This window comes from Neovison vison, chromosome 5 (assembly GCF_020171115.1).
Source record: "Neovison vison isolate M4711 chromosome 5, ASM_NN_V1, whole genome shotgun sequence".
In the NCBI taxonomy this organism is placed as follows: Eukaryota; Metazoa; Chordata; class Mammalia; order Carnivora; family Mustelidae; genus Neogale; species Neogale vison.
Window position 1 is genome coordinate 6,511,467 of NC_058095.1, and position 22,517 is coordinate 6,533,983.

The 22,517-nt window shown below is 48.6% G+C and overlaps 2 protein-coding genes and 1 pseudogene across 5 annotated transcripts in view; 2 read left to right on the plus strand and 1 right to left on the minus strand.

Annotated features, from left to right (window-relative positions):
- The first annotated feature begins 1,119 nt into the window (after window positions 1-1,119).
- LOC122906017 (CMRF-35-like molecule 4) overlaps window positions 1,120-22,517 on the plus strand; it is a 59,695-nt gene continuing 38,297 nt past the window's right edge. Inside the window, exons 1-4 of one of the 4 annotated variants that reach the window (XM_044247491.1) lie at window positions 1,120-1,569; window positions 2,069-2,404; window positions 6,891-7,248; window positions 8,296-8,629. In XM_044247491.1, the coding sequence (XP_044103426.1) occupies window positions 1,260-1,569; window positions 2,069-2,404; window positions 6,891-7,248; window positions 8,296-8,557 (1,266 nt within the window). In that variant the 5' untranslated portion in view covers window positions 1,120-1,259 and the 3' untranslated portion in view covers window positions 8,558-8,629. Of the gene's footprint in view, window positions 1,570-2,068; window positions 2,405-3,157; window positions 3,495-6,890; window positions 7,249-8,295; window positions 8,630-22,517 lie in introns of those variants that run through there. The other 3 variants (XM_044247492.1, XM_044247494.1, XM_044247493.1) reach the window with 3 other exon arrangements.
- LOC122906020 (CMRF35-like molecule 6) lies at window positions 13,018-18,847 on the plus strand. The gene is made up of 4 exons (XM_044247499.1): window positions 13,018-13,468; window positions 13,972-14,313; window positions 16,436-16,511; window positions 18,286-18,847. Exons 1-4 carry the CDS (start codon window positions 13,408-13,410, stop codon window positions 18,368-18,370), a joined length of 564 nt encoding a protein of 187 aa, XP_044103434.1. The 5' UTR covers window positions 13,018-13,407; the 3' UTR covers window positions 18,371-18,847.
- LOC122907941 lies at window positions 17,753-17,874 on the minus strand (annotated as a pseudogene).

A 22,517-nucleotide genomic window follows, 5' to 3' on the forward strand; every position in this document is an offset into this window, starting at 1 on the left:
AAAGAAATACAGGCGTGGATAAAGGAAAAGAAGAATAAAGCTATCCCTGTTTGCAGATGGCACAATTCTTTATGTAGAAAATCTCAAGCAATCTACAAAACCTCATAGAACTAAGAGGTGAGTTCATCATGGGATACAAGATGAACACACAAAAATCATCTTCCAGTCCAGTGCAGCCTTCCAATGAGTAGAGTCTGGTAAATATCTTGACCACAACTTTGTGAGAGAGACACTCTGAGTCACAACCACCTAGATAAGCCACTCTCAGATTTGTGACTCTCAGCAAGTGTGAGATAATATTAATTGTTTTCAGCCACGAAGTTCTGGGGGAATTTGTTATACCACCATAGATATTACATCTTGTTGGACCACAATTTTCTAGGGCCATGTCTGCAGCCAATGCAGTGTTTAGTCATTCACTCAGTTTGAGTTAGTCTGCAGCCAATGCAGTGTTTAGTCATTCACTCAGTTTGAGTTAGGACAGACCCACCTCCCCACCTCCTGTCAAGGACCATCCCTCATCTCTGCACCTTGAAGAGGCTCCTGGTGACCATGTGAGCCCAAAAGGGACACCAGCAGCCAGTGCTTTGGCAGACCACCCTCTTGTGACACAATGGCTCCTCTTGCCACTGGATAGAGAGGAGAAGCCCAGTCTCAACTTCACATGTCCCCAACGTCCCATCAGCTCCTTCAATCTCTGGACCTTCTTGTCTGTTGTCAGTCCTCTGCCCTTCGAGTCACAGTAGAATGGCCATTCCAAAGAAGAAAGAGTCAAAGTGAGGTACACATGGGGTTGATGATGGCTGTTCCATGTCCTTCTCTTGAGAACAGGGAAACACACTGGAGGGAAGCAAGCCTGGGGGATTAATATCCTGGTCATGAACCCAGAGCCACACGGAACTTGTGAAATATCTGAGGTCACAGTTCCAACTTGTGTGGCCAGAGGAGAGCAGGGGTCCCATGGAGGCTGTGGGTGCTTTGAACTGTAGGCCGGGGGTGGGGGCCCTAACAGCACTGTGGTCACCACTAATGCCTGAGAGAATGGGCTGCTGGGGGCTCCACCCCGGACATGGTCCATTCTGACCATGAGGAAGTGATATGTCACAGGGTTGAGGAAGTCCCACTGAGGAAGAAGTGCTCTAGTGTTGCTCCATTGTGTGGGGCAGTGTGGTCACTGAGAGGAGCAGATGTTGGCTGTGGAAGGGGACGGCAATCCCAATCTAGATCTGGACCAGTAGCCGTCCTGTCATCTGGATTTAATGGATTTGGGGACCAGGTCCAGGACTCTGCCTCAGCCCTTGCTGCTGCTCTTCCTGAACTTCCTGCACCCCAACCTCCTTGAGTCAACGTGGAAGAAGATTGTGAGACCAAACACAGGCAGGATGAGGAAGCAAAGAGGTCTCAGAAAGCAGAAGTGGGCCCTGGAGACTGGACCCTCCGTGAGAAGGCTTGAAATTATCTCCCCTCAGGAGCCCGGCATTGCTGTGGGTGACGTCTGTGTTGCAGACATGACCCCAGGGAATGGGAGGCTGTGGCTGCCTGCAGCACTGCTCCTTCTGCAGGTCCCAGGTGAGCGGGGCTGAGCTGGGCAGGGAAGTCTGCCCTGAGTGGGGGGGAGGGAGGCAGGGGGATGGGAGTACAGGGAGACCAAAGGGGAGGGAGAGAGGACATGAGAAGAAGGACTGAGAGCAGAGGATTCTCGGATCAGTCGGCACTGCCTCAGCAGTGACCAGGAGGATTCAGTGCCTAAAGCAGGTGAGTCGTGTCCATTACAGTGGACAGAGCATCCCCGAGTGGAGGGGCTCCTGTGACTTCCATTATTGTAGTGTCACAGAAACAAGGTCTTAGTGCATCACACACACACACACACACACACACACACCAGGAACATACTCTCCTTGTGCCACTTTGGGAGGAGGGAGCTACATCCCTTCCCTCTGGTTTCAGGAAAAGCCAGTCCTGCCAAGGTCTCCTCCAGACCCTTCATGGACACCAGGATCACCATGACCCCAGATCCCCTTGACCCAGGCCCATCTGGTGAGGGGTCACACGTGGCTGTGTTTTCCAGGTTGTTGGTCTCTGCATGGCCCCACCTCCGTGACGGGCACCGTCGGGGGATCCCTGAGCGTGCAGTGTCAGTACGAGGAGAAATTCAAAGAGAATGTCAAGTACTGGTGCAAGACCCCATGTATGGAGGATATTATGAAGACTGAAGAGGCAGACAAAGAAGTGAGGAGTGGCCGTGTGTCCATCAGGGACCATCCTGCAAACCTCACCTTCACAGTGACCTTGGAGAACCTCACAGAAGGTGATGGAGGAACATATCGGTGTGGGATTGATACGTCATGGCTCCCAGAATATTTGCTCGACCTCACCTTCCGAGTTGTGTTGTCTGTGACCCCAGGTGAGCTGTGCACACCCCTCCCCCGACACCAGCACTAGGGCTGCCTGAGACTGGGGCTGATCACCCCGACCCTGTCAGGAAAGTGGTGGGACTTGGGATAGAAGAGCGGGGTGAGGATGGGCTGGGTGACGCAGGGCACGGCAGATGTGTGTGTATGTGTCCGTGTCCGTGTCCGTGTGTTTGTGTGTGTGTGTGTGTGTGTATGTGTTGTGTCTGTTTACACGTCTGTATGTGTGTCTCTGTATATGTCCATGTGTGTGTAAGTGTGTGTGCGGGCATTGTGTTGTCTGTACACTCACACAAGCACACGCACACCTCTAGCTGACCTGACACACACTCACAACTAAAGCTCTCCCAGCATGGGCAGTGGGAATGGCCCACTGGTTGGCTGGCTGCCTTCCTGTCCTGACAAGGGTCCTGACCATGCTGAAGGTGTCCTGAGCCTCTTCCTGGACCTCTCTCTGCCCTCCCCTTAGGGCACTGGCTTCTCTCCCTTACTGGCTGCCCAGGACCCTGGGGCTCTAACAGGACATCACTGTGTCCTGGATGGTTCCTGAGCACCAGCCTCACAGCTATGATCCTGGGGGTCTGCAGCAGCCTTGACAGGGGCCCAATAATGAAAATCAGTAACACTAATTGCCCATTGACAACCTGCCCAGGAACACAGCCCATCTGACATGGGCACAGGGACAGAAGGAAAGTGGAGGGTCCTCCCTGAGGACGTGGCTCACTGCCTGTCACTGTCCCCCACAGGTCCCAGCTCAGCAGCATCTACTTCCAGATCCTGGTCTTCCTGGAGCTGCTCCTGGTCCTGAGCATGCTCAGTGCTGTCCTCTGAGGGAACAGGCCTCAGAGGGGATCTGAGGTGGGGAGGTGGCATCAGCCCAATAACTAAAACCATTAACACCAATTGCCCATTCACGATCCATCCAGGAACACAGCCCATCTGATGGACGGGAATGGCCTTCTGACCAACACATCCAGCCACCGTCCTTATCTCATTCCAAATACTCTGTAAACTTTTTTGTAAGTTTTCCTGCAAAATATCATGGACACAAAGAATGTTCTCAATAAATGCATACTCCTTAAAGCCCAAATACTTTTCAACCCTTGGGTGCCCACCTCACAGCTTAAGTAATAAACATCATTTAATATTGTTTCAGGCTGCCCTCCGAGGAAACCAACTGTGAATTTTACATTCATGTTCTCCTTGTTTTCTTCATATATATGGTTTGCCGTATATTTGCAATTTATTTACTCTAGATCAGTTCATAAAAGGTGCCAAGGATAAAAAAAACACTTTCATTTCCAACATCCTCCCTCTTTTTATAATACTTCTTTCCCAAGTTATCACTTTTTTTTTTTAATAATACAATGATCACTTAATGCGTAAGCCTCCTTGTGAATGGCGGTTATGTATTCCAGGTGCTGATAGTGTCCCTGGGCCTCTGAGAGACCTGGGCTGGCCTCAGGGGCCCTGAACTAGGAGCTGCTCGAAGGCCAAAGTGTTGGGCACTTGTATGCAGTCCTACTCTGAATTCCCATCAACAATGGTGTGTTCTGAGAGTTCCCATAAGCATAGTTTCTTTCTTGTGTTTAAACACTGGAAGGAAAATATTTTATTATAAATGGGAGAAAAAATTAAGACAACCTACCAGTGTGCTCTGATCCTGCAAGCCTAAGTGTAGGAATTAGAATACAAAGTAAATCCGAAGTCAGAGCCAAGGTTCAGAACCCAAGCAGGAAAGAATCTTTATTACCTTAATCCCATTTTCCCCACCTCTACCTGTATTAATCAAGGTGCACCAAAAACCCTTAAAAATATCACTCCCAAAACAGGACGCTAAAACTCAGAACGTAAAGAAACGTGGCATTGATAAAGTTGACTGGACAGACAAACGCATCATAGAATTTTAACCTTTGACTGACTTTTAAATAATAATGCTTTAGGGGGCCCCCTGGGTGGCTCAGTCAGTTGAATGTCTGCCTTCAGCTCAGGTCAGGATCCTGGGGTCCTGGCATAGACCCCCACATCAGGATCCCTGCTAAGTGGGGATTCTGCTTCTCTCTCTCATTCTACCTCTGTCCCTCCCTCTGCTCATGCTCTCTTCTCTCTCTGTCTCTCAAATTAACAACAACAACAACAACAACAATAATAATACTTTAGGGAGGTGATAAAATTAAAAAATAAATTAAAAAAATAAAGCACCTTTAAAACACCACGTTTTGGTGACTGGGATAGGCGATATAAATTTATTATAAATTTGAGTATCTAAGAAGGAATTTGTTACACTTACAAAGATAAATCTGAGTTGGCCTACAGCCAACAGGCGTGTCCTGCGGAGTGACACTGGGCTTCCTGGGCATGAAAAGACACAGCCCCACTGCCCTTTAGGAATAGGATCAGCAAGATGAAGAAAAAAAAATTAAACTCTCAACTAGGTCATACTGAATAGGACTATTTTGGGTTCTTTCTGTTTTGTTTTGTTTTTTAAAGAATTTATTTATTTATTTGACAGAGAGAGAGAGAGAGAGAGATCACAAGTAGGCAGAGAGGCAGGCAGATAGATAGGAGGAAGCAGGTTCCCTGCTGAGCAGAGAGCCCCATGCGGGCCTTGATCCCAGGACCCTGGGATCATGACCTGTGCCGAAGGCAGAGGCTTAATCCACTGAGCCACCCAGGCGCCCCATCAGTTGTTTTTTTAACATTTAATTTTATTCTTTCACTGTTCCAAGATTCATTGTTTATGCACCACACCCAGTGCTCCTTGCAATCCGTGCCCTCCATAATACCCACCACCAGGCCCACCCACCCATCTCCCTACCTCCCTTCCCTCCAAAACCCTCAGTTTGTTTCTCCGAGGCCACAGGATCTCATGGTTCGTCTCCTGCTCCAATTTCCACCAATTCACTTTCCTTCTCCTAATGTCCTCCATGTTATTCCTTATGGTCTCACGAGTAAGTGAAACTATGTGATAATTGACTGTCTCTGCTTGACTTACTTCATTCCGCATAATCTCCTCCAGTCCCGTCCATGTTGAATAGGATCCTTTTGGTTTATCGCCCTGGCATCGGGACTGTGAAGAGTTCAGGGAAGAAGTCTCATTCTTGAAGGCAGCCTCCAGCAACGCAAGCTTCTCTTGTCCTACTTTTTATCTCAATGATATCGAGGAGACTTTCTGTAACTAAGGAGAGTTATGATTCAATTGGTCTGGAAGCCTGAGTCTGAAAATGCACAGGAGCTGGCTGCCCTGTAGGAAGACTGACAGCAGACAGAGGGAAAACACACGAGCCCGGGTTCTAGACTGTGACCTTACAGGAACAGAGATGCTGTGGACAAGCTGCCACAGCCCAGCAGGGGGGTAAGTAGAGACCTCAAGCTAAGCCAGACTCCTGCTTCTCAAGGAGATGAACCTCTCTGTCTAGCCAATTATTTGCCCTTACACTTATAAGCACAGAACCCGAGGTCTCTAACTTTATAATTATTTTTTAAGATTATAAAGGCAGCACCTTTACAAGTTGTAGGAAACATCAGGGGCTTGATGGTTACAGAGCAAACTGGTCCCTTGGGATCTTAGAAAGAACCTGGGGCAAGAGAGGAGCAAACAGCCCCTGAGAGGCAGCTGAGACACAGGGCAGAGCGCACCATGACCCATGACCCTTCAGGACTGAGCTGGTGGGAGAGAGATGCCAGGAAAGAAGAGCTGCAAAATACAGCATGCTCGCCAGGACAGAGGACATGCCAAGGACAGGAGCCCACAGTCCATCCTCTTGCCTGGGAATTTCTACCCCAGGTTCTCTTGGATGAACCCTCTTCTTCTAAAGCGTTGGCTCTCAGCAGGGATGACTTACTCCCAGGGGACATGAGGCAATGCCAGTTGACAATTTTGGCTCTTGCCACTGGGGGAAGGGGGCTACTGGTATTTAGTGTGGAGGGGCCAAGGGTTTTGTTGAATGTCCTATAGTGCACTTGGGAGCTGGGAGTTTCTTTCCCAGGCCCTGGTGGGCAGGAAGCCTGCTGTGAGGGTAGAGGAGTGGAGTGTGGGTGAGGGGGACCCCGTGCTGGCTCAGGGTCATGTCTGGGTGTAACAGGGCGTCCCTGATAACGTTTTCTCATCCAGCCCTGAGGAAGCAGCCTCACATCTTCAAGGCTGGGACTTAAGCAACTGAAAGAGGAGGCAAAGTGGGAAGCTTGCTCTGAAGGGTCCACTCACCCCCACCAGGCACCCCTATAGCCTGAGCCCCCATTGGCAGCAATTGCACAGAGAACTTTGAGTGTTGCTGTCCCCAACCCCACCTAGCCACAAACCTGTGTCTGGAGGACCTCAGGCTAAGAGCCCATGCTCTTAGCATGGTTCTTAGAAAGGGTCCTAACCCTTCCCTCCTCCAGTCTCAGGGTGACGTCTGGGCTTCCAGGGGACCCGACCCCACAATGCACCTCCAGCCCAGGTCTCCAGGTGAAGAAAATACTGATGGTGTCTTTCAGGTTCTTTGTCTCTGAGTGGCCCCAGCACTGTGATGGGCACCGTGGGGGGATCCCTGAGCGTGCAGTGTCAGTACGAGGAGAAGTACAAGACATATACCAAATACTGGTGCCGACAACCATGCTTGCCACCTTGGAACCAGACTGTGGCCACCAGAAGGTCTGAGGAAAAGATGAGGAGTGGCCGCGTGTCCATTGTGGACCATGCTGAAGACCTCACCTTCACAGTGACCTTGGAGAACCTCACTGCAGATGATGCAGGAAAATACAGGTGTGGGATCGCAACGATACTGCAAGAAGAAGGACTCCATGGTTTCCTGCCTGACCTTTTCTTCCAGGTTCATGTGTTTGTTTCCCCCAGGTAAGACCCTGCTTTTCTCTGTTGCCACAGAGGAAGGGATCTAGCTACTCCCTGCAGAGCATCTGAGGAACTCAGGAGTGCAGAACCAGGCCTGGTGTTTGTGCCTCAGAGACTGGGGACCAAGTGGGTTGTGTGGGTGTGAGTGTGAGAGAAATGTGAGTGGTGGGAGTGTGCAGGAGTGTGAAAGAATGTGTGTGTGCTTGTGTGCATGAGAGAGTATGTGTGCAAGCCCCTGAGAATGAAGGATGGCGGGACTGTGACATCCAAGGTCCCTGCCATGAGCCCAGTCTCCTGACAAGAGCCTTGGGCCTCGGGGACTCTGAGGGTGGTGTCCACAAGGGGAGTTCTGGGCTATGCATCTCTATTAGAATCCAGGCAGCTTGTATACCCTCCTGTCCTCCAGGGTTGTGTGTCCCATTAACAAACTTCCTGAATTGACCTCTGCAGTCTTCTGGCAGGGTGGACAAGGCAGGGGGATGCACTGTCTGGGGCTGGGACCTGAGGTCTTGCTCCAGTGCCAACTTTCAAGCACTCTGGTTTCCAGTGAGATGAGGGACGCTGTAATGCTTATGGGGAAGGTGATGATTCTCTGGTCCTGGTTTATGATACATCCATTGCTGAGCAGATTGGGATGGTGTTGAATGGGGCTACACCACACTCTGGCCAGGCCTGGGTCTGCCTAGCAGGAGATGATGGCCCTAGATGCTCTGTGCCACTCCTTCCCTCAGTTCCCTCTGCTTTGTGAACTCTCAGAGAGTTTCTGGGAGCCAGAGCCTCCTGGGTCCCCTCTTCTCCCTCTCTCTCCATTCCTCACTACCACATCCTCATGTGTCTGCTCTGTCCTGATGCTCAAGGTCAGGTCTTGAGCTGAAGGACAGGAGTCTGGGGCCCTCAGCCCAGAGCTGTTTGGCACTTGTACCAACCAGATTTGATGCTGATATTGACTTTTAGGGCCACAGAATCTGAGTTCAAAGGCAGGGGTGAAAGGCAGAGCCTGGGCCTCCTGTTCAGGAGGAAACCCCTGCCAGTCACTGTGTCTTCCTATAGGTCCCAGGTTGTCAGCATCCACTTCCTGCTTCTCATACTCCTGAAGGTGCCCCTGTTTCTGATGATGCTCAGTGTCATCCTCTGGGTCAACAGATCTCAATGGGCAATTTGTGGGACACAGAGTCAGCCTGATGAAGACAACATGCAGCCCTACTTGTCCATCGACATCCTGTCCAGAGACACTGCCACTCACACTAGAAGTGGAAGGACTTCTGGCCCCAAGCCTTCTATCTCTTCTCACCTTGTTCCCCAAAACTGGTAAATTTAAGAAAAGCTTGAGAAAATGCAATAAAATATGCCACACGCACATACACACAATTGTGTGTATAACATAGATGTGCACAGTGCTTGGCTGGGAGAAGGGGGAAAGCATTCCATAGGACCCCTAAATGCCAGGGTGTCAAGCACAGCCTGGTTGGCCAGAGGAGCCCAAGGTGAGGGCCTGCTTTTCAATGATGCTGCCCCCCTGAGAACCCCCAGGGCAGCTTCCCAACTCAACATTCCTTCCTTCCTCCATCCATTCACCAAATATTCACCAAGAACCTATGTAGCACCAGCCTATATAGACATTGACCTATGAGAAATCACCAAAAACAGTCCCAGCCTGAGCTGGGTTCTTGGGAGCGTGGATGGCAGAAGGAGGGGCAGGGCTTAGGACAAAGCAGCTGTTTGTAGAGCCAGGTCCTGCCCAGGCAAACCTTCTTTCTCATCTCAATATTGGACCATCTAATGTCCAAAGTCAACAGTTGAGCTGAGGGGTTGGGAGTGAGTATTTATCCATATATCGAAGTCTGGCCCAAATGTGGTTATTAGGTATCCAGAGTCTTGAATCAGAGACATCAGGGGGCAGAAAGGAGGGACCCGGGCCTTCCCCTTGAGGTGACAGCTCAGCGTCTGTCCCCGTGTCCTTCCCTCCCAGGTCCCTGCTTAGCAGGGTCCACTTCTTGCTCCTGGTCATCCTGAAGGTGTCCCTGGTCCTAACCATGCTCACTGATGGCCTTGGTGTGTCCTCTCTCCTTGTGGGGACCCCGACCAAGAGAAGTTTCAGCCCTTCGTGCCTTTGGATATGCTGCCCACACACACAGCCCTTCAGTGGAGAGAAGAGAAGATTCACCACATCTGATTTACCTATTTTTCTGTTGATGGCTTAGGGTTGCTGCCCGCTGGGGCTATTCCACAGCCAGTGCTGCCATGAACTTTCTTGTACAGGTCACCTAGTGTATATGTGACATGAATTCATTAGGGTACATACTTAGGGATGAATTTCTGGGGTTTAGGGTTTGTGCACACTCAACCACACTAGATAATGCCAAGTGATTTTCCAAACCCGAAATTCATGGCCCCACTTAGCTCCCATCAGCTATGACTGAGGGCTCCTATTGCCCTGCCTCTCTGTGTGACTTCCTGGAATGTCAGAGGATTTAATTGTTAACTTTTGCCAGTTTGAAATAGTTCTTTTTTGCACCATCTACAGGGTGGCCAGGCAGTGCAGCCCACGGTCAAAAGTAGCTAAGTGTGAGCAGGAAAGAGGCCAGTGCAGGTTTTGAAGTCAGTGAGAACAGACAACATGCACACAGGCTCAGGGTGTGCAGAGTTTCCTTACAGCAGAAGGAGAGAGGGAGGGATCAGGTGGTACATCCTTCCCCCATGGCGGGTGCATCCCCTCAGCGGCCAGTGTGGGCGGTGTGGCTGAACGCATTCCACTTGTCATCCTGAGCACATTTTCACTTATGTTGCGTTCCCTCTTCTGTTCAGATTTGGCCCATCTTTCTTGGGTTTCTCTTTTTCCTTCCTGAATTATAGGACTCACACTCTCACTGGTCAGGTTTTATCATTGATGCCTTTTAAATATGGGCTCACAGAATTTGGGGTTTGTCTTTTCATTCTGGAGTCTTTTCACAAATACACCACAACTTTAGAGTATTTGAATTCATCAGAGTATTACAGTTTGTATATTTTGTACCATATTCAAGAAGCCTTTCTTATCCCAAAGTTATAAAAATATCTTCCTATTTTTTTCTAAATACTGTAAAATTTTGCAGTTCATAAGTAAGTCCTGGATCCATCTGGGATTGAATTTTTTTCCCCTTACATGTTGTGAGGTTGGAGCCACTTTCCTTTTTTCCCGCATGAATAATCATACACTCCAACATATTTATTGTTCTCCTTCTTTCCTCATTTACATGAGTTATTTCAAGTGTCCATGTAAAAACTGGGCTGTTTATGGGGGCTCTATCCTGTTTAATCAAGCTCCTTACCTATCTGTGTTTGTTACCATATTGTCCTAACCATGACAGCCATATAAAGTCCCTCCACATTATACCTTTTTTTAGAAAACACTAGAAGAAAGATAAAAAGAAAAATAAAGAGAGACTAATAGGACTGGGAAACTCATAATATAGTATCTAAAATGGCCAGGATCTAATAGAAAAATCAATTACTTTACCAAGAACCAGCCATCTATAGATTCAATGCAATCTCTATCAAGATTCCAATGGCATTTTTTATAGTGGCAAAACAAACAAACAAAAAACTCTTAAAATTTTTGTAGAGTTGTAAGAGACCCCAGATAGCCAAAAGGATTGTGAGAAAGAAGAACAAAGCAGGAGGCATCACACTTCCTGATTTTAAGCTATATTATATAGCAATTATATATCTAGTCATACATATATATATCTGACTCGATATATGGTTATCTATGAAGCCATATTATAAAGTGATAGTCATCAAGACAGTATGATACTGTCATAAAAACAGATAAATAGACCAATGGAATAGAACAAAAATAAACCCAAACCTATATGTTCAACTAGGGACAAGGGAACCAAGAATATGCAATGGAGAAAAGGCGGTCTCTTTAGCAAATTGTGCAGAGATAACTGGATATTCCTATGTAAAAGAATGAAACAGGACTCATTTTTTTTTTACACCACTCAAAGAATTAAAGACAAATATAAGACCCGAAACCATGAAACCCCTAGAAGAATTATCATATGGTTTCACTTACTTGTGGAAAACGAGGAATAGCATGGAGGACATTAGGAGAAGGAAAGGAAAAAGGAAGGGGGGGAAATCAGAGGGGGAGACAAACTGTGAAAGACTGTGGACTCCAAGAAACAAACTGAGGGTTTTAGAAGGGGAGGGGGGTGGGGGGATGGGTTGGCCCGGTGATGGGTATTAAGGAGGGCACATATTACATGGAGCACAGGGTGTTATATGTAAACAATGAATCTTGGAACACTACATCAAAAACTAATGACATAATGTATGGTGGCTAACATGACATAATAAAAAAAAGAAAAGAAAAAGAAAACATAGGAACAAAGCTCCTTGAAATGGGTCTTGGTAATGATGTTTTGGACAGACAGAACACAAGCAACAAAATAAAAAAAGAAACAGGTGGGACTACATGAAACCAAAAAGCTTCTGCACAGGGGCACCTGGATGGCTTGGGTGGTTGGGCATCTGCCTTCAGCTCGGGTCATAATCTCTAGGCCCTGGAGCTATTTTTATTTTGTTTAGGTATATTCCTAAAAGTGGAATTACAGGATCATATTGTATTTCTATTTTTAATTTTTTAAAACTTGTATTTTTTTTACTATTTTACTTTTTTTTTTTTTGGAAAGAGAAAGAGAGAGAGAGAGAGAGAGAGCATGGGCCAGTGTGGGACAAAGAGCAGAGGTAGAGGGAGAAGCACTCTTGGCTGAGCAAGAATCCCAATGTGGGGCTCAATTCAGGACCCTATGACCGTGACCAGAGTTGAAGGCAATTACTTAACCGACTCAGCCACCCGGGTGCTCCTATTTTTGATTTCTTGAGGATCATCTGCACTATTTTTTGTAGTGGCTGCACCAATTTACATTTCCACCAACCACCACTGTAGGGCTTCTTTTTCTCCACATCCATTTTCAGCATTGATTATCTCTTGTCTTTTTGAGTTTGGCCATTCTAACAGGTGCGAGGTGTTATCTCCTCATGGATTTAATTTGCATTTTCCTAATGACTAGTGACCTGGCTCCCTACCAATTCCAGCATAAACTCAACCCCAACCCATCATGTCATGAGAAAAAGCCACTGTGAGTTAGGACAGACCCATCTCCCCATCTCTTGGTAAGGACCATCCCATATCTCTGCACCTCGAAGAGGCCCCTGATCATCATGCAAACTCAAAAGGCACACCAGCAGCCAGTGCTTTGGCAGACCACCCTCTTGTTACACAACGACCCCTTGTACCACTGGATGGAGAGGAGAAGCCCATTGTCAGCTTCACATGGCACCAACGTCCCATCAGCTCCTTCAATCTCTGGACCTTCTTGTCTGTTGTCAATCCTCTGCCCTATGAGTCACAGTAGATTGAACTTTTCAAAGAAGAAAGAATCCAAACTGAGTTGCACATGGGATTGGTGATGGCTGTTCCATGTCCATGTCTTGAGAATAAGCAAACACACAGGAGGAAAGAAGCCTGGGGGATTTGTACCCTGGTTCGGAACCCAGGAACTAAATGGAACCTTTGAAAGCCTCTGAGGTCACAGAGCCAACTTGTGTGGCCAGAGGAGAGCAGGGGTCCCATGGGGACTGTGGGTGCTTGGAGCTGCAGGCTGGGGGGTCCTAACACCACTGTGGTCACCACTGATGCCTGAGAGGATGGGCTGCTGGGGGCTCCACGCTGGACATGATCCATCCTGACCACAAGGAAGTGACATGTCACAGGGGTGAGGAAGTCCCACTGAGGAGGAAATGCTCTAGTGTGGCTCCATTGTGTGGGGTGAGTGTGGACAGTGAGAGGAGCAGATGTTGATTGTTTAAGGGACGGCAATCCCAATCTAGACCTGGACCAGGAGCTGTCTTGTCATCGGGATTGAGCAGATCTGGTGCACTAGGCCCAGGACTCTGCCTTGGCTCGTGCTGCTTCTGTCCCCAAGCTTCCTGCACCCCAACCTCCTTGAGTCAGCGTGGAAGAAGATTGTGAGACCAAACAGAGGCAGGACGAGGAAGCAGAGAGATCCCAGAAAGCAGAAGTGGGCCCTGCAGAGGGGACCCTCTGTGAGGAGGCTTGAAATTATCCCCCCTCACTAGCCTGGCATTGCTGTGGTTGACGTCTGTGCTGCAGACATGACCCCAGGGGATGGGAGGTCATGGCTGCCTGCAGCACTGCTCCTTCTGCAGGTCCCAGGTGAGTGGGGCCTGGGCAGGGAAGTCTGTCCTGAGTGGGAGGGAGGGAGACAGGGGAATGAGGGTGCAGGGCAGCCCAAGGGGAGGGACGGAGGGAGGACATGGGAGGGAAGACAGAGAGCAGAGATTCTCCTCAGATTGGCCAGCACTGCCACAGCAGTGACCAGGAGGATTCAGTGTATAAAGCAAGTGAGTCATGCCCATTATAGTGGACAGAGCAGCCTTGAGTGGAGGGGTTCCTGTGGCCACCATTACTGTAGTGTCACAAGCAGAAACAAGATCTTGTTGCATCATACACACACACACACACACATATCAGGGACACACTCTCATTGTGCCACTCTGTGAGGAGGGAGTTACATCCCCTCTTTCTGATCTCAGGAAAGCCCTGACTTCTGCCAACGCCTCCTCCTGACCCTGAGGGCCCTTGAGGGACTTGGGGGTCACCTTGACCTCAGATCCAGGCCCCTCTGGTGAGGGGTCACCCTTGGCTGTGTTTTCCAGGCTTTGTTTCCCAGTTTCTGAGTAGTCCCATCTCCCTGGTGGGCACCGTGGGGCAATCCGTGAGTGTGATATGTCCATATGAGAAGATCTATGAAAACAATACCAAATACTGGTGTAAAAGCCCATGTTTGTGGAAGACTGTGGAGACCGCAGTCCCAGATGTAGAAGCGTGGAATGGCCGTGTGTCTATCAGGGACATTTCTGCGACCCTCTCCTTCAGAGTGACCATGAGGAACCTCAGAGAGGAGGATGCTGGGACATACCTGTGTGGGATTGATACATCAGATGTTCCAGGATTTGTGTTCGATCTCACCTACCCAGTTGTGGTGACTGTGACCCCAGGTGAGCTGTGCACACCCCTCCCTCAACACCAGCACCAGGGCTGCCTGAGACTGGGGCTGATCACCCTGACTCTGGCAGGAAAGTGGTGGGACATAGGACAGAGAGTGGGGTGAGGATGGGGTGGGTGACACAGGACACCAGGGGTGTGCCTCTGTGTGTGTGCACATGTGTTGTGTCTGTGTATTTGTCTGTGTGTGTCTAGGTGTGTGAGTGTGTGTGTGTGAGTTGTGTTGTCTTCACACTCGCACAACCACATGCACACCTCTGGCTGACCTAAGCGTCTCAGTGTGCACTTTCATGCCTAAAGCTCTCCCAGGATGGGCGGTGGGAATGGCCCTGAGTCTGGGGATGGCTGTCTACCTTTCTGTCCTGACAAGGTCCTGCCCACGTTGCAGGGGACCTGAGCCTCTTCCTGGATCTCTCTCTGTCCTCCCAATGGGGAACGACTGTAGGGTACAGGCTTCTCTCCCTTACTGGCTGCCCAGGACCCCGGGGCTCTAACAGGACATCACCGTGTCCTGGATGGTTCCTGAGCACCAGCCTCACAGCTGTGATCCTGGGTGTCGGCATCAGCCTTGACAGGGGCCCAAGAAGGAGCCCCAGACCCTGAGGTGGGGCTTTTGTGAGCATTTAGGGAACACACTTCCCCTCTGGCTTGACCCTCCCCATTTCTTCCGTCATCTTGTCCCCACCGGAGGGAACCCAGAGAAAACGCTGAAAGCTCCCTTCAGACAAAGGAAGGGAAAAAAATGAGAAAAATGAGTTCTCAGGTTCTATGGCCCCAAATATACTTCCATGTGCTGCAAAGAATTCTTTACTAGAAACCTGTTTTTGTTTCTTGAGAACCACATGGAGGTCATCCTTCTAAGTGTTTAGGTTTTTGTCTTGTGTTCTTACTCCGATGTTGGCCTTGGCTCCACCGATGTCCTTCGTGCAGGTCGTCTCTCTCACAGGGGGCATTGCCCTCCCAGGCCTCTTGTGGGCTCCTATTTAACAGTGAGGAGCTGAGCGTCCTCGGACACCACCGCCTGGAAGAGAAAGACCTTTGTCCAGCTGGCTTCAGGACAGGGAACTTTCTGTGTGGTGCCCTGGGTGTGTGTCTGTCTCACTAGATCTTTCTTTCTGTCTATCCTTCTGTCTGATGGCCACCCAGGTTCATAGTTCTGGCTTAGAGTTCGGGGACTGAGTGCACTGAGTGCAGGACCCATCATTCAGTGTGGACTCTGCTGAGCACCCTGTTTCATGGTCCTCACTGCAGACATCAGCCCTGCCTGAGGACCCGGCGCCCACCCCCAGCTCTGGATCAATCTCTGCAGAGGAAAGCTCAGGCCATCCTCTGCCAGGGGAAAGCAGGGACAGGGTGGCTGAGCCCAGAGCCCTGAGCTCCTTCCACACTGTCCGATGCCCTGCTGGGAGGATGCTCTGCCTCTGAAATCGCCCACCTGGCCAGGGTGCACCTGTAGGGGGAACTGGGGAGGCCACAGTTCCAGGCAGGCCTGGGTGTGGCTGTGACCGGTTGTGAAGCCCGGACACCTGTCCAGATGGCCTGAGTGACCAGGACTATATGAGTCGAAGCCACACAGCTGCCAGAGAGTGGGAGAGCCCGGGGGAGGACAGCAGGCCTGACATGTGCTTCTCCCTCACCCAGCACCGCAGCCCCCAACTTCAAGAGGGCCCCCAGTACCCTTGATGTGGTTTTGGAATATGGGTGAGTTTTGTGGGGTGGGGTCCAGAGCTTACAACCAAGAAAGAATCCTTGAGACATCTTTGGTGCAAAATGGTGGTTTCATTAAAGCTCAGGGACAGGACCCCAGGGCAGAAAGAGCTGCTGCCCAGGCTTGTGAGGGATGGCTGATTGTATACTTGGAAGTTTGGGGAGGTAAGGAAAAGGGGAGGTTTCAGAAGTCTTTTCATGTGTTAAAGAAGACTCCCAGGACACCGGAGGCCTTGCCATTGTCAGTGTTAGGGTTCTTTTTCCCTCTAGGAAGGCATTACCATGAAGACAGCTGGGAAGTTCCTGGAGGAGTGTCACCTGTCCCACCCAGGAGTATGGGGGGTGGGGTTGTGGGGTGTCAGCTTTGGCTTGTCCTCAGCCTGCCTTCTCCTCCCTCATCAATCCCAGGTCTTCACACCCTGGTAGACCCCACAGTGAATACCGAAGCCTCGGACGACTACTACGCCTCCAGCCTATATTCTGGGTAAGGGGCTAGCAGTGGGAGACCTTTGACACCTGGGTGATTTCTGGGGAACACGGGGGGCGGAGGTGTGTGGGTGTGACTGTCATGGCCTCGGTCCCACACTTACTTACCAATTCCACACCTCACTGTGGAAGTCCTACCATGCGCCAGGCCCTCTTCTAGGGATACAGTCCTGGGCCACCAAGACGCAGTCCGGCTCTGACAAAAGTTGGGAAATTCACACAGTGAAGAAGTCAACACGTTCATCAATAGATGAAATGCCAGTTCCCAATGAGTGCTTGGGGGAACTAGCACAGATGGGTGGGGGAGACCATGTGCAGGAGAGCCACGGGGCGGCGGGGGTGGGGGGGCGGGGGGTGGTGGGAATTGCTCTTCCATACATAATGATCAGGGAGTCCTGGCCGGTGAGAGGACATTTCCCTGGAGACCTGTAGGACTGGGGGAGCCGGCACTCAGGTATCTGCAGAAATTGGACTCTGGGGACAGGGAAGACAAGTGCCAGTGTTGTGCAAAGGGGGCCTTCAGGTCCCGGCCCAGGCCAGGTGCTCTGGGGGCCCCTGGGTTCTCTTCTCTGCTTCCCCCTCCTCACCACACCCTCGTTGTATTGGGTCCCCCCAAAATTGGGTACCCCAATAATGGGTCCGTGATTAAAGGAGTGAGGCTGATACAAAGCGAAGGTCAGGCAAAGCTTTATTTCACACCAAGCATCAGGAGTCAAACTGGACGGCCAGGGCCGCACCTCTTACAGAGAGGGTGACCCCTCCCTGCTTTTCAGACTAACTTTTTATAGAGCAAAGGCCATGTGGTTGGGCCTGGCCACACACAGTAGCCAATGAGATTGTAACACACACAGGAAACTCCACAGTGACCAACTGAATTACAATTTACTCTATTAGACATTTGAACCAGCCTATCACCTAGTTCAGAATTGGCGCCCAAAAGGTGCCCAAAGGGTGGGGCCCATACTCCTCGGTAGCTAGGAGACAGTATGCGCCCCCCACTGATTGAATACCTACACCTGGCCTGACCCACCCTTGTATTTGGACTTTGTTACCTGGGACTGGTTTCCCTGGACCTGCTTTTAAATAAGTTCCCCTGGGGGGGGGGCAAGGTCAATTTAAGTTTTACAACAAAATGGCCTTTCAACCGGGGTGAGGCCACCTGGCTGAATAGGCCCTTACAGTTGGAGAGTCATCCTGTTGAAGACCAGGTCTTTAAGAGAGATGAGAGGTCAGTGGGGTCATTGATTACCTCCAGCATTAACTACTGAGTTTAAGGCTAAGATTTAGAAGCTGCCAGATCCTCCCTGGAACTAAAGCAAATATTTCTACACTTGATCTTAGCCAAAAGGCCGAGAAGCGATTAAAGCAAATATTTCTGATATCAAATGGGAACTACTGTTTGTGGGAGAGCAGACATCAGACAAATAACCCAGTTATTTGCTAGTCCACGGATAGGTAACTCCCAATGGGGAGGGCTTAGATAGAACTCTTTTCCCGGTCCAGGTCCTGCCTGCTCCCTAGGGTCTCCCTCACATCACTCCAATAGCCAGGCTCTCTCCAAGTCCACATCCTGTCTCAAGGGCAATTGTTAGCCTGAGGGTCACAGAAGTGGTCTGTTGATGGGATGGTCCCAGCCATGGACCCACGTGGGCCTGATATCTGTGTGGATTGTTGTGGCCCCAGAACATTGACACAGGGACAGAAAGAAAGTGGAAGGTACCAGGGTATCTCCCTGAGGATGTGCTCACTGCCTGTCACCATGTCCCCCACAGGTCCCTGCTCAGCAGCATCTACTTCTGGCTCCTGGTCTTCCTGGAGGTGCCCCTGGTCCTGAGCATGCTCAGTGCTGTCCTCTGAGGGAACAGGCCTCAGAGGGGATCTGGCGGGAGGCAGTATCTGCCCGATAATGACTATTGGTAACACCAGTTGCCTATTGACGACCTGCCCAGGAACACAGCCCATCTGATGAATGGGAATGGCCTTCTGACCAACACATCCAGCCATCGTCCTTATTTTATTCCGAATACTCTGTAAACTTTTTTGTAAATTTTCCTGCAAAGTATCATAGACACAAAGAATGTTCCCAATAAATGCATACTCCTTGAAGCCCAAATACTCTTCAACCCTTGGATATATCGTGAATATTTCTGAAGTCCCTCTGAGGAAACCAACTATGAATTTTACAGTCATGTTCTCCTTGTTTTCTTTATGGGTTTGCTGCATATTTGCAAATTATTTACTCTAGGTCAGTTCATAAAAGGCACCAAAGTTAAAAAAAAACAAAAAAACTTTTATTTCCAAGGTCATTGGTCTTCTTATAATACTTCTTTCCCAAGTCATCACCCTTTTTATATAATAAAATGGTCACTTATTGCACAAGCCTCCCTGTAAATGGTGTTTATGTATTCCAGGTGCTGATGGGGTCTCTGTGCCTCTGACAGGCCTGGGCATGGGAGAATGGGAGAAAAAAATCAAGACAACTCACAGGTTTGTTGTGCTACACTTGTGTTTGGACAGGATCAGAGCAAACTGGTGAGTTGTCTTGATTCTTTAAAATTATTAATTTTTATAATTTAATTTTTTAAATTTATAATTAAATATTTTCTTTCCAGTGTTCAAAAAAAAGAGAGAGGGAAACTGTGTTTATGAAATGCAGCAATTAGAATACAAAGTAATCCGATGTCAGAGCCAACCTTCAGAACCCAAGTAGGAAAGAATCTTTATTACCTTAATCCCATTTTCCCCACCTCTAACTGTATTAATCAAGGTCCACCAAAACTCTTAAAAATATTACTCCCAAAACAGGACACTAAAACTCAGAACATAAAGAAACTCCGGAAGATAAAGCTGACTGAACAGAAAAACACATCTTAGAACTTTAAACCTTGACCGACTTTGAAATAATAATACTTTAGTGTGACTCCTGGATGGCTCATTCCATTGAACATTTGCCTTCAGCTCATGATCTCAGGGCCCTGCGACCAATCCCCACATCAGCCTCCCTGCTTAGTAGGAATTCTTCTCCCTCTCATTCTCTCTCTGACCCTCCCTCTGCTCACTCTCTCTCAAAATAATAATAAAGTAATGCTCTAAAGAGGTGATTAAGTTAAAAAAATGTAAAAATAAAGCTCCTTAAAACACCAAGTTTTGGTGATTGGGAAGGTAAAGTAATTTTCTTATAAATTTGAGGATCTAAAAAGTAATTTGTTACATTTACTAAGACAAATCTGAGATGGCACACATCAAGCACGTGTGTCCTATAGAGTGACATTGGAGTCTCAGGCGTGAAAAGACACAGCTCCACTGCCCTTTAGGGTTGGGATCATCTAGATGAAAGAAAAAATTGTACTGACTCTCAACTAGGTGATACTGAATAGGATCCTTTTGGTTTATTGCTCTGGCATGGGGACGGTGAAGAGTTCAGGGAAGAAGTCTCATTCTTGAAGGCAGCCTCCAGCAACGCAAGCTTCTCTTGTCCTACTTTTTATCTCAATGATATCGAGGAGACTTTCTGTAACTAAGGAGAGTTATGATTCAATTGGTCTGGAAGCCTGAGTCTGAAAATGCACAGGAGCTTGTTGTCCAGTAGGAAGACTGACAGCAGACAGAGGGAAAACACACGAGCCCGGGTTCAGGACTGTGACCTTACAGGAATAGAGATGCTGTGGACAAGCTGCCACAGCCCAGCAGGGGGGTAAGTAGAGACCTCAAGCTAAGCCAGTCTCCTGCTTCTAAAAGAGGTAAATCATTCCAGCCATTTACTTGCTCTTATGCTCATAGGCAGGAGACTGAGGTCCCTTATAATTATTACTTTTTAAGATTATTAAAGGCAGCATCTTCACAAATCAGAGCTATAGGAAGCATCAGTGGCTTGATGGTTACAGGGCAAGCACGGTCACTTGGGATCAACAGGCCTCAGTGGGCAATTTGTGGGACACAGAGTCGACCTGAGGAAGACAACCTGGAGCCGTCCTTGCCCATCGATGTCCTGTCCAGACACACTGCCGCTCAGACTAGAGGAGGAAGAACTTCTGGCCCCAGACCTGTCTCTTCTCACCTTATTGCCAAAAAATGGTAAATATACATACATATATACATACTTAAATGGATGCAATGAACCATCACACACACACACACACACACACACACACACGTAATATGTGTGGTGATTTGCTGGGGAGCATGGGGGAAGAACTCCATAGGACTCCTAACTTGCAGTTAGAGAGCGCCAAGGACAGCCTGATTGGCCAAGGGAGTCCACGCTGTGAGTGTGCTTTTTGGTGGCCTTGCCCTCATGAGAACCTCCAGTGTAGCCTTTCAATTCAACTATCTTTCCTTTCTCCGTTCATTCACCAAATATTCACCAAGGGCCTCTGGAGCACCAGGCTTCTTTCTAGGTGCTGGTAATACAGCTGTCAGCAAAACACTGGCCATCTATTCTAATGGGTACTTTCGAAAAATAAATTAAGAATATTAGTTTATGAGAAATGTCATGAAGAAGAATGGATGAGAGTTCAGAGGATGGGGTGACAGAGGACAGGGACAGCTTCTTGGGTAAGAGCGTCAGGCAGGTGAGGAAGGGAAGGTGGAAAGTCTGAACAAAGGCAAAGCTCAGGGCAGAGAGGGTCCTGAGAAGTCAGTGGGGCAGGATTCTGGGGGGTCAGGTAGATGTGAATAGGTAGGGCAGGCAAAAGAATCCAGTAAAGAATTATGCACCCTGATGGAGTGAGGTTTGTTTCAGGTAGGTAAGACTGGTTCAACGTTGAAAATGAATCACTGTAACCCACCACAGCAAACTAAGGAAGAAAAATCATAGGATCATATCAAATGACACCAAAAAAGCATATGCCAAACTGTAGTACCCACTCATGATAAAAAAGAAACTCATAAAAATAAGAGTAGAAGGAATTTCCTCAACTTGATAAAGATCATCTAAAAGAAAAATACAGCTAACATTATAGTTAGTGATCAAAAACTAAATGCTTGGGGTGCCTGGGTGGTTCAGTGGGTTAAAGCCTCTGCCTTTGGCTCAGGTCATGGTCTCAGGGTCCTGGGATCGAGCCCCGCATCAGGCTCTCTGCTCGGCGGGGAGCCTGCTTCCCCCTACCTCTCTCTCTCTCTCTGCCTGCCTCTCTGCCTATTGTGATCTCTGTCTGTCAAATAAATAAATAAAATCTTAAAAAAAAACTAAAAAACTAAATGCTTTCCCTGTATGATCCTGAGCAAGGCAGAGATGCCCACTGTCACTATATAGTCATCTTAGCCATGGCAATTCTGGCCATTGCGATAAGTCAGATAAAGAAATAAGGGCTTAGAGAATGGAGAAGAAGAATAAAGCTGACCCTGTTTGCAGATGACATAATTGTCTATGTAGAAAATCTCAAGCAATCTACAAAACCTCATAGAACTAAGAGGCGAACTAAGAGAACTAAGAGGTGGGTTAGAGTCAGAGGTGTCCTGTCTTTCTGCCTGGTTCTATACCCTCCCCTGGGCACAGGTGGTGAGGGTCCTGACTTATTCTCGTCTGAACTACCCTTTGGGCTCCAGACCGGAGTTCATCAGGTCATGGGATACAAGATGAACACAAAACAGTCAATCACATGTCCATATACTAACAAGTGAACATATGGAAACCAAAATTAAAACTGCATTCCATTGGGTGCCTAGGTTGCTCAGTGGGTTAAAGCCTCTGCCTTCAACTCAGGTCATGATCTCAGGCTCCTGGGATGGAGCTCTGCATTGGGCTCTCTGCTCAGCAGGGAGCCTGCTTTCTTCCCTCTCTCTCTTTGCCTGCCCCTCTGCCTACTTGTGATCTCTGTCTGTCAAATAAATAAATAAAATCTTTTTAAAAAATGCATTCCATTGCATTCCTAGACACGTATAAACTACCACAACTGAACCAGGAAGAAATAGAAAACCTGAACAGACCCATAACCAGTAAGGAGATTGAAACAGTCATCAAAAATCTCCAAACAAACAAAAGCCCAGGGCCAGACAGCTTCCC

What these genes read in the sequence shown, in the direction of transcription:
- LOC122906020 (XM_044247499.1), top strand. Translation starts at nt 13,408, where the DNA reads ATGACCCCAGGGGATGGGAGGTCATGGCTGCCTGCAGCACTGCTCCTT. An exon ending in GCTCCTTCTGCAGGTCCCAG is followed by an intron (nt 13,469 to 13,971) that starts GTGAGTGGGGCC and finishes TGTGTTTTCCAG; the next exon opens with GCTTTGTTTCCCAGTTTCTG. An exon ending in GCCTCCAGCCTATATTCTGG is followed by an intron (nt 16,512 to 18,285) that starts GTAAGGGGCTAG and finishes TGTCCCCCACAG; the next exon opens with GTCCCTGCTCAGCAGCATCT.